The 12,235-nt window shown below is 35.0% G+C and overlaps 1 protein-coding gene across 1 annotated transcript in view; it reads right to left on the bottom strand.

Moving 5' to 3' along the window:
* LOC149789827 (anoctamin-4-like) overlaps window positions 1-12,235 on the bottom strand; it is a 143,309-nt gene that overhangs the window by 53,701 nt on the left and 77,373 nt on the right. The window contains exon 17 of the mRNA XM_089973133.1: window positions 6,778-6,840. Coding sequence (XP_089829259.1) covers window positions 6,778-6,840 — 63 coding nt within the window. The remainder of the gene's footprint in view (window positions 1-6,777; window positions 6,841-12,235) is intronic.

Genomic DNA, 12,235 nt, shown 5'->3' with positions numbered 1-12,235 from the left:
TTCTCACATTTTCTAATATAGGAATTCATATGCAATGTTTGTTCCAAGGATCAAAGTTCCATATGCCATTGGGACAACAGTACCATTGTAATAGTCTGAAAAATAGGTGATCTAGGACAATGATGTCTGCTGTCACACTGAGTATACCCCATATGTGAAAGATTTTAGGAATTAGGGAGGGTTCTTTGTAAGATTTGAAGCCTCCAGTTGAAAATAATGCATGTTCCTGCAGGAGACAGACTCTGTTCAGGAGGATTATTGCACTGAAATATGATTGGCTGCCCTGAGTCACTAATACCAATTACACCCAATGGCACTAACTGCATTACCATAGTGTCATGGAACTGTCATTCTAATAAATAGTATAGATCTCAAACAACTGGATATCTTTTCCCTGTGATGATATGTGTACAGATGCAGGGGTAGAATACATAACATTTTATCATCATAAACTATCCCTTCTGGCATATTTGCTAGCTAGATTTGGTTCAATACTGAACATGAGCAATTTACATCTGATGGCATGGAGAGAAACTGGGGTGGAACGATCCCCTTCTCTGTGCTTTTATCTACACTGATTCTCAAGAACCATGGCTTTGAACTCTGTATTGGATTTGCAGGACTGTAATTTCTCAGAAGAATCCATATTATGTAGATATTGTGGCACAATTGGCCAAGGAGTGAGCTGTGTTTGCATCATGGCACTATCATTAGACTGAACCTTAAGACTGCCAGATAGAATGCACTGATGTCAGGACAGCATAAGGCATGTTGATTGATGTAAGCATGAATATAATTCAACTCAATTGATGGGATTGGCTTCATTACTGAACTCACCTGGTCAGATTTAGAGTCCAACAGTGACAGAGTAGGGCCATTGTATCTTCCATAACCTCGTAAAATTCCTTTTCTTGGACCAGGCTATTGCAATGTACTCTTCAAAAAAATAGTCTCTACTGCACCTTGAAAGATGGCACTGAGGTGCTGGATGACAAGGGTTTCATCATTCCCATGGCTGCTATGTCTCTGTAATATTCTCCAAGTCAGCCAACTGTTACCTGACAATGAAAACAGCTGAACTCCAGTTGGTCACTGTTGATTAGCATGTCAACAGATGATGGAACTCTGGACCAAGCAGTTAGTTAAAAAACTGAAGGGAAGCAAAACTCTGGTGGCAACAAGTGAAAAACTTCCTTGATTGATGCTCAGAAAGCAGTCTTCTCTTGTCAGTGAGATCTCTAAAAAATGATGGAACTTTGTTGTCCCTAGGAGAACGGGGGAAATGCTGATGCCTGCTGTGCAATCTGATACAAAACTGGAGAAGAATGTCGAAAGGGGCTGCCCACCATGCTCACAGAATATAATGATTGGGATTTGATCACTAAGTAGTATTCCCTTTGAGTGGCAAAGACAATGAAAATCAGTGAACCCATATCCTGTCATTACTGTGGAACTAAACCTAAAACAGTGCCATTTAATCTTGCCAGTGGATGCAAATCAGTCCATACAAATGATGTGTTCAATAATAACTGCTTTAATCTTGTCCTCATTTAAATTTAGTTAATAAAGGCCATTCTGTCTTGACTTACAAAGTACAACCAACTGTGGTGGTGAAATACAGTGACTTCCAAAATGGGTTGTAAGTAGTGGGTCCCTTTGAGTGGAAAACGTTTGAGAACAAGGTGTAGCAACCTCCCTTTGGGTACTTGGGCACTAAGCTGAACACAGTTTGCAGTAAGTGCCTTATGGCACTCTATACTGATCCACAATGGTGCCTGTATGATATCAGTTGGACAAGCTCATTCATCTGGTGGCTGTCAGTGACACATTACAATCAGAGACCTATGGTAAAGTCTTGTTGTGGATGAAGAGTTGGAAAGATGTTGTCCAGTTCATTAAGCTGGGGTGGGGTATAGGATATTTGATCCATGTAGTTGGTCTGTGCATCTGAAGTGTGAGACTCTAATTGAGTAGGTTTGTTTGATCCAATCTTACTCAGGATATAAAGGTGACTGGTTGTCAAGTCTATGGGGTCAACATAATATTATTTCGCCAAGAATGGTTATCATGATGTGGCAGTGAGATAGAAGTCTTGAGATGTCACTAACTGTAATAGCTTGGATCACTTTATGGTTATTGAACCATGTCCAATAAAATACCTGTCAACAAGAAATCACTCCCCAGTATGATGTCAGCTTGTATACTGAGGACGTCTTCTTCCGTCAAAGTGCTCTTCTGTGCCTTTCCATTTAGTATCCCAGTATATACAGCCCAATGACATCTGTCAATGATGTGCAAATCTGACATGTGCTGGTAGGCTGGCAATTGGAGTAAGCTACACATGTAGAGTGTTTATCAGTCCTTGTCACACTTGGTCTTGCCAATGGTCTAAATGCGAAAGACAAATAGAACAGTCAATTTATACAGGTGCAGCCCAGCACATGTCCTGTTTTATGAATTCAGAGAATGTACATAAAGTGACACTCACTGTAACAATTACTGTGAAATGGCACACATGGCAGCAAATGTAGACAAAACATTGAAATGTCACTCTAATAAGTTACCTGTATGAAAGATCAATTACCTGCCTATACAGGTAAAATTTCCAATGCATTATCTATAGTAACTACTAAGTGAGCATTAAGACAGAACAGCATTAAAAACTTACCTTGGCTAGTGAAGATCAGGTAGGCCAAACTCTACCATCAATCACAGACAAAGATCAAGCATACAATAAATATTAAATATATATAACATTAGAATCTCTATTTTAAGCATTTTGATACTGAACCACAGGCAGGTGAGTAGAAAAAAATTGTGTAAGTCAGCATGAAAGAATTCAATGACATTGGTCAATCTGGCTTAACATGACAAGTTATTCAAATAATAGTTCAAAGTTATATACCATTTTAAAAAGCAGAGTTTCCTTTACAGTCAAATTTTCAATGAACATTTTTCAGATATAAAAAGACAGTTGAGAATAAAGTTAAGAAACTATAAAACATGCTTTGGATTTTCTTATAACTTTCAATAAATTTTTCTATTTGCAATAGTCATTTTACCTCCAATATGCAAGTTTATTTTAAGATACACACTTTTATTACATTTAAACCATATAAGAATTGGAGAGCAAGCAGAACAGATCATTGTTAGGAAGTTGACACAGTTACTCAATTTGTTTCAGCAATTTTATTCTATAAAAAAATTTTAATGTAAAAATATCGAGTTTTGTTGAGTTTACTTTAGTCCATTTCCAGGAATGCAGTAAAATTTCATGATATTATGCATACATGTTTATATTTATAAAAATGTAATTGCTTGAAAAATGTGAGTCACTTCAAATGATTCATAATTCAAAAGTGGCATCCACAACACTGCCTAAAACTGCCACTACAATGATATCTGCTAATTTGATCTGCACATATTAAAATTCTGATTTAAAATCAAATTTTCTAGTAAGCAGTTATCATCATCTCTTTTCATTTCACTGAAGAGAAGATTGTGATCTGCACTGGCTAACATGTAAATTTTCCACACAAAATTGTCTATATTTTTCCTCAAAGTCAGAATCCATATCACTGACATCACTTGCCACTTCACTGCTGTCTAACAAGCTGATCTCCACACATTAAACTTATGTTTAAAATTAAGTTTTCAAACAATTATCATCCACGCGGTTCATTTCGCTGATGTAAAGATAATAATCCCCACTAACTAAAATATCAATTTTTCACAAGAAATTGTCTATGTTTTAAATTAATTCAGCAATTACATCATTGTTACCACTTGCCTTTTCAGTACTGACCACATTTTGACCTCTGCATCTTAAAACTCAATTTTTATGTTGAACTGAATTTACAAAATTTAAATTTTTTTAACTCATAATTTCACTGCATGATACAACCTTCATTTTTTCTGTTCAAACGAGTACATGTAATATAATGATATATTAAACACTTAAATATACACTTCATGAAGTAGTAGATGGAATATACCATATTTACCATATATGTTGGGACACCGTATTTGTTGGGACACCATAAACTAATTTTAAAAGTAATTTTTTGTGCACTGTATATTCTGGAACACATCGGTTTTTTTCAAGTCTTAAGTTGTGGGACACTTTTTAAATCATTCGAAAATTACTTGTCAGAAATTGCACTCCTGGTGAAATTTTATTTTAAAAATATAAAACTGTGTACTTGAGATAAAACTCTTTAATCCACTGCAGCAGCATCTGATCAACACAACCCTTCTCCTGCACACGTACAATCTATTCTTTTGGTACATGAATATTTTTTTTAGCTTTCTCATACCGTGAAAAATTGTTAGAGGCAACACACCACCTGAAGCGGAAACTGCAAGGACAAAAGTCAGATTTTTTCAAATCTGCACTAGTCTTGCTAATTCTCACACTTTAGATGCCCATTTTATCATAAGTCCATCATGAAATGCGATCAAAGTACACTAGAGTTTCATCCATATTAATGATCATATTGTCAGCGAAATGAATTGTTTCTCTTCTGGCCTTCACAAATTCATCACGTGATTTTCCCCAAATCTTCTGGATGATGCTGGGTCATTGATGCTTGTGCATGAAGCACTCTATTGTGTAACTTTAAAAACAGTTCCATTGTTTCACTTTATTTTCAAAATTTTCATGAATAGTGATGAAAAGGAACCAAAGTTAGCTTCAAAAACTCAGCCGTCTTTGTATATTCAAAGCTAAAAAATATAAAATCAGCATACTTAAAAGAATCCATAGTCGGTTTCCGAGGTCAGCTTGCCTTGCAATAAAATAACCTTTGTATTGATATCCTTTAAAAAAAATTCGGCTTCCGAGTCCGAAGTCGGCTTGCTTTGTAATAAAAATAACCTTTGTCTTTGATGTCCTGTCGGTAAGTTCAAAGAAGAAGTTTACTGCTGGCTGCCAGTTGTGTTTATTTACCACCAGGGCTTCTATGTGCTTGGCATCTGTAGTAAAAATTAATACAAAGGTGCACTGATGTCTGCGGGTAAATAGTAATGATACTTTTGTAACCTGCGCTGGTGAAAAGATTGTCACTTGCACTCAAGTGAATGTGTTTTCAAATAATGATTTTTATTTGCGAGATACTGTCATACAGTAGACCTGGATATAAATTAATCTTGGCTATTTTGCTCCTAACACCGTGCCATGCATGAATGGCAGTTGTCTTCAATATATCGGTTGATTATTTCCCTTTCATTTGCGAAATCGTTTGCTTCTCTTCTGGCCTTCATGAATTCATTACGATTTTATTTTCTCCAAATATTGCTGGGTCATATACATCTGTGCACAAAGCACTATATTATGTCACTTGAAAATTAGTTTCATTGTTTTAATTTATTTTCAAAATTCCCATGAATATAGCTGAAAGTGAACCCAAGTTTACTTCCATATCTCGGCTGTCTTTGTATATTCAAAATTTTTTTTTAAAAATCAGCTCACTTCACAGAATTCATAGGCAGCTTCTGATGTTGGCTTGCTTTGCAATAAAATAACATTTGTATTGATATCCTTTACAAAAAAAGTAACCAAAGTCGACTTCTGAGATCGGCTTGCTTTGTAATAAAAATAACCTTTTGTCTTTGATGTCATGTCGGTAGGTTCAAAGAAGGAGTTAACTGCTTGCTGCCAGTTGTGTTTATTCACCACCAGGGCTTCTATGTGCTTGGCATATGTGGTTACAATTAATACAAAGGAGCACTGATTGTCACTTGCACTCATGTGAATGTGTTTTCAAATGACGATTTTTATTTGCCACATACTGTCATACAGTAGACCTGGATATAATTCAATCTTGATTATTTTCCACCAAACACCGTGTCATGCGTGTATGTCGTCTTCAAGATATCGGTTGACTATTTCCCTCTTGTTTGTGATTTTGTTGGCTCCAGTTTTCAGTCAGATAACATGTTCAAATCTTCGAGCATAACCACACACAATTGTTTCTCAATGTTCATGTCAATGAACAACGTGGTGTGTGGTATCGGACATAACTGATACACGCTACAGTATGGAAACCGATGCCACTTATATGGATTTCGTGGAAATATTTTATTCTTTAATGCTCATGTTGAAAAAAGGAATAAATGATAACAACACAAGGTTAGTTTCTTTCTTTTTATTATCAATTAAGCGTTTTATTTATCTATTTTATTGCAACGTGCGTGGGGTGGGGGTGGGCAAGCACAAATGCAATACAAATTTATTTCGTTTCCTAAGTCTTGGGACATATGACCAAAGTGAATAAAATGTTTCACCATAAGTTCTGGGACAGGAAAAAAAAATTATTTTATCTTGTCCCAATATATGCGGTAAATACAGTAATGAACATACGATCAGAATCATATCTTATACGAAAAGATAAAATATGATTGGAATTCTATCTTGTTTGAAATGGGTTAAGTAACAGCACTTATATCTAATGGAACATCGGCATCATTTGTATAAAATATTAAAATTCTTTTTGCCCTGATACTTTCTGTAAAGTTTGTGTTGAAAGTTGTCCACTAGTTTTCAAGAAGTTAAAATATAACAATTTTTGACGGACATATGCAACAGATACCCAATGCACAAGAGACAATGCATGCCTGACACATATCCATACTGTAAGCTCACAGAAGCTAAAATCTCTAACTGCACCACAGTTGTGCATGAGATTTGCGACATGCTGTTTACATACCACTGAAAGATAATTTTGTTCCCTATTTCCTCTACTAGAAAAAAAAAAAACAATTTTAAAATATGTTAACCTTTGTCACTGGGTTTGTTCTCAAGTATTGAGCTTGTGCCTCAAATTCTGGACGCACAGTTTCCTAAAGAAAAGAAAATACATTGAATTTAAATCGTGTGAACTCAGTAAAAGTACTCAAAATAAAGTTCTGAAGCTTCTCAACCAAAGCCTTCACTGAAATAATCACTTCATCTTCCATGCAATAAATGATGTAAAAAAAATCTAGTCATTACACACCAAACTTGTTTCTGACATAACATGGTCAAATCATGGCTCTATTTTTTAATCACTTGTCCTTTTTATAACAAAACTCTGATATAACATGGTCATATCTTGCCTATATTTTTCTCATTACTTGTCCTTATTTATTACAATAAAAATTCCATTATAACATGGTCATATCATGGATCTAGTTTTTAATTCCTTGTCCTCCATCATTAGGCCGACAAACAAAGTCAATCAAAGTAAAAGAAACCAAAGCTTGCAATTATAATTTCACCGAATCTTCTGTAACCCCACCTATCTTACACAGTAATGATTAATTTTCATCATGCCTGGGGCTGATTTGATTCGGATTGTTGTATAAATTAGTATCCATTTATAGCAAACAATAGTCCAGCTCCTGTGTGCAAAAAGTTGGCCAAAAACATAATAAACTATGATGGATCATCATAAATTACTTTGGAAGTCTAATGTAAAAGTTTTGGGACCAATTCTGTTTCCATCAACAAACAATCACTTTTATGCAATAATAAGCCATAATCCTAAGACACAGATTGTTTCCCTGTACAAATATAGGCTTAGCAAATTTGGTACCTATTCCCAAACCAAAATTGCAAGCTTGTTTTAAAGCTTGCAGCAAGCTTGCCACAAGCTTATTTATAAAGCTTGCGGCAAGCTTGTATTTGGAACATTGCAGCAAGCTTATTTATAAAGCTTGCGGCAAGCTTGTATTTGGAACATTGCAGCAAGCTTGCGCAAGCTTATTTATAAAGCTTGTGGCAAGCTTGTATTTGGAACATTGCAGCAAGCTTGTGCAAGCTTATTTATAAAGCTTGCGGCAAGCTTGTATTTGGAACATTGCAGCAAGCTTGCGCAAGCTTATTTAACAAAAGTGTCATAAGCATGCACAAGCTTGCGAAAGCTTAAGCTTGCACAAACTTGCGCAAGCTTAAGCTTGCACAAGCATGCGCAAGCTTGTTATTTATTTACCTAGTACAATAAGTATACACAAGCTTGTGCAAGCTTGTTACTAGCTTGCGCAAGCTTGTTACTAGCTTGTTGCAAGCTTGCAGAGATTTCTTGCTACAAGCATCTGGGCTTTCAAAAATCAGACATGGTTGTGTTTTCCCCCCTTCCAAAAAAACCCCTGAAAATGTGAAAAGGGGGGGAGGGTCTGGGAGTCCAAAGGCCCCTGTCCAAAAATACATTTTAGACTCAACTGCTCCTGGTGGACCAAATTATCATAATATATTGCAAAGTTTTACTTCATTCCAATGAAGTAATCTGCATATTTAATGATTAAATAATGCAATCTTATAGTTGCAATGCAGTGGAAAACAAATCTGTTCCGCCAAAACATTAAGTTTAATTCCATTGTTCAAGTTTATTCATTCACTGCAAGCTTACCCAAGGCTGCAGAAGCTTTATGTGTTCCCCTACCTGCAAGTGTCACGCCCCTATGAAATGATCATGAATAATGAATGAACTGTTCATGAACTTGGTTCAAGAACCATTCATGAAAGTTCATCAAAAGGTTCATGAATTATTCTAGAATGTGCATGAATTGAAAACAGTCCACAAATTGGATCATCATCATTCATGAACAAGAGCATGAACATATTCATGAACTATGATGAACAAAGTTTCTCAATGATTCATGACTTCATGAACAGTGCCTATAAAACAAAATATGATTACCTGACAAGTCACAAATACCTATTCATCCTGAATCATACAATAACCTTAGATGGGGGATGGGGTTAATACAGTATAAAATGCAACATATTATCTTAAAAACTGTATTTGATTTCAGATAAATTTAAACTGACAAGTGATATTCTTTTTTTTTACCCTTAGCAACACTTTTTGTATGTTCTGTAATTTTTCTTTGAAAAATGTTCAAGAGATATTGGGGCAGTTGCCTGCAATCAACTGTTGAAGCATATTTCATCGTCATGGGGCTGTCTTTCAGCTGGGGTTTCTCCTGACCAATCTTCTTCCAGAGACTGACCTGTCTGATAATTCTTTTGTGAAGATGTTCAGGGTCTATAATTTAATCAAATCCTGTCCATTGTCACTACTGAATGTCTCCTTCTGCAACTTAAGCTGTTCCATCCGATTACTGCTTGGATCTTTAACATTGTTGCAGCAGTCACAATTTAATGTCTCTTACATCTTGAATCCTTCAGTTTTAAAATTTTCCTCCTTAACCTACAAACTTCATCCTCTAACAATTTTACTTTTCTGCCGTCTGGTCTGAAAAAAAGGTAAAGTTAGTTAATTACAGATAATCTCTGATCAACATTGTTTTTAGCTTTTAGCACATTATCATTGTACCCCACTTTACTTACTGGAATAATATGATCCAACTCAAAAATGATTTAATCCCTTACACATAATACTGAGCATTTATATTATTGCAGAATTTTGTCACTGTTTTATATTAACTGAATCTGTCTAGCCATAGGTATAGTCACAGGAGACAGATGTTTTATTCAGTAAAATATGACATTTTTTTGACAACATCATTACACTAAATAACCGTATATATTACAGATAATGGTTATTTCATGCTTTCAAATATTTTCGCCATTTTTTATTGATAAAACGCCAGACTTGTGTGGTATAGGCCCTTAGTATGTCACTAATGCATCCACTCCGACTCCGCATGTTGCGTATAGCTGCTTCCGGTTTCATCACATTGTTATTTGCACTTTTATTGTGAACAGTTTCACGCATTAACTATTTTCTTAAGGTTTTTTTTTTAAAATTACCAAATTACATCAGATTATAGAAATAGTGATCGTCATGTAAAAGAAAACGATCTCGAACATCTCAACTCCTATCGATATCGAACCACGTCTGGTATCGAGAACTGAGGGGTGGGGGTGATAATGTTTAGTGATTTTCAAAACTTCGATGAGCAAGTTTAAATTAGGTCTGAACAAAATCGTGTCATTAGCTTGGTTATAAATAATATGATAACATATATAAACCAATAAAATATCCATATAACTTCTACTGAAATAATCACGAATGACCAAGAAAAAGATACTCACCGTAATTCTGGTCATCCGGGCTTGGTACGCTTTTCCGCCTATTTTTGCTCTCACCAAATCATTTCCTTCATATTCTTCAAAATCGCTTCTCTGCACTTCTACTTACTTTAAAAATATGATACTGAAAATGTTCTCATCTGTCCATTCCATGGAGTCCACGGTTTTTGTTCGAGGTTTTTGCCTAACCATCTGCATGATCTTTGGTTTCTGAGGAAGCTTGACTGTTGAAATTGCGCGCATATATTAACCAGTCATATCACGTCTTTTTTCATAGTCATCCAATCAGGATAATCGTTGTTAATATATTTCGGTTTTTACTGCAAATTGGCAACCAGTGGCTAAGTCAATAGAATATGCAGTTTATAACAGTAATGGAGAGAAGAAAAAAAACGTTAGGACAAAGTCATTGAAAACTTTTTAAAGCAAATACATTTTGTTGATGCTGGCCAGAAAATATTTTTCCATATTAATCCAGAAATACTCAGGTTAAGTACACAAGTATTGAATTAAAGATCTGTATGAACATTTATACAGTATATCATTTTAAAAAAAGAAGAAAAAATTCACCTTTATTTAAATTTCACTAATATTGTGAGAAGTTTGTATGATAAATTTTCATGAACATTTTATGAATATAATGATATAGATATTTAATATACATTTTTTTAAGAAATACCATGGTATTGCATCAGAGTACTTGAATTGTTCATGAACCATAAGTTCATGACATTTCAGGAACTTCAAAGATATTATAATAGTTCATAAAAATTCATCAGTGTGTTCATGAACTTCAAGTACATGATTCATCAAAATTCTTGAAGTTCATGAACTTAGTTGAGGAACTTTCATGAACACTTCATGATTGTTCATCAAGTCATGAATTTGTTTTCATAGGGGCGTGACAGTGATGGTGCCTGCTACTTGGATACATGGTCTCAAACTTTCACAAGCAATGGATATATATATATATATATATATATATATATATATATATATATATATATATATATATATATATATATATATATGAAGAAACTTGTTGCAAGCTAGTTTAAATTTACTTTCTTTAACATACAAGAAAGCTTGCGCAAGCTAGTTTTACTTTCTGAAGAAAACAAGCTTGCGCAAGCTAATTTTACTTTCTGAAGAAAACAAGTAAGCTTGCGCAAGCTAGTTTTACTTTATGAAACAAACAAGAAAGCTTGTGCAAGCTAGTTTTAATTTCTGAAGCAAACAAGAAAGCTTGTACAAGCTTGTGCAAGCTTGCAGTTATATCCAGCTATCTTGCCTAATCCTGCACTTGCTTGTACAAGCTTGCACAAGCATCCATGTTAGCTTATAAACATCAAACTAGCTTATCGCAAGCTTGCCACAAGCTTTCAGCAAGGATGCATTTTGGTTTGGGTTTTGCTTCAGGCAGAATACCTCTCAAAATCATTAGGTTTAATTAAGACTTCACAAATTTTCTGCTGACAGTACATCCTAGGTAAGATATTAAAATGTAAACCTCTTCAGTTGACTACTGAAATGTAGATGCAGTGTGTGTGTGTGTGTTTGTGTGTGTGTGTGTGATAAAACTTTGCAATACTTACCTGGTGCTCTTGCACTGTTTATGTTACAATGATGGAAACTACTCTCGTTCATGTAAGAAACTTCCATCTTCCAATTAATATATGGAAAGTTCTAGAACTCCAGAAGTAGAAAGAACACAGATCCAGTCTGTCCCCCACAACACAGACTCATGTGCAATAGCTGTTTTCTTTCGTAGGGGCATGATTAAAATTAGTCCCCCCACCAACTACGTTATAATATCAGCATTACCTGTCACTAATGCAGAATGTAAAAGTGCAGTGGGATGCTGACAGTGTAAAAAAATAATGTGTAAAAAGAATATACTCATCTCTATATAGGAATGTCCATTTCTGTACATTTGTATTGGCTTGGGCCATTATATGTGATACAACTATTGTCCCAAAACAAAGAATGCATTTGCTATGTTGCACCAAAGGCTGAAGGTTGTAGGAGAAAGTAGTGTGTGACTGCCAAATTGTATCTTTCATAATTTCATCCAACGATGAATGATGAGGCAGAAAGAGCATAGACCTCATGGGATTTAAACTTCATCAATGAATGGTTCCTCTCATTAGAACAATCCACCTATAAAACAAAGGCTGCCAAAATATCAGTGGAACCCTT

Source organism: Sinohyriopsis cumingii, chromosome 10 (assembly GCF_028554795.1).
Source record: "Sinohyriopsis cumingii isolate HCF-2022 chromosome 10, ASM2855479v2, whole genome shotgun sequence".
NCBI classification, from domain to species: domain Eukaryota; kingdom Metazoa; phylum Mollusca; class Bivalvia; order Unionida; family Unionidae; genus Sinohyriopsis; species Sinohyriopsis cumingii.
The sequence above is the reverse complement of the archived record's forward strand: the minus strand, read 5'-3'. Positions and strand labels throughout refer to the sequence as shown.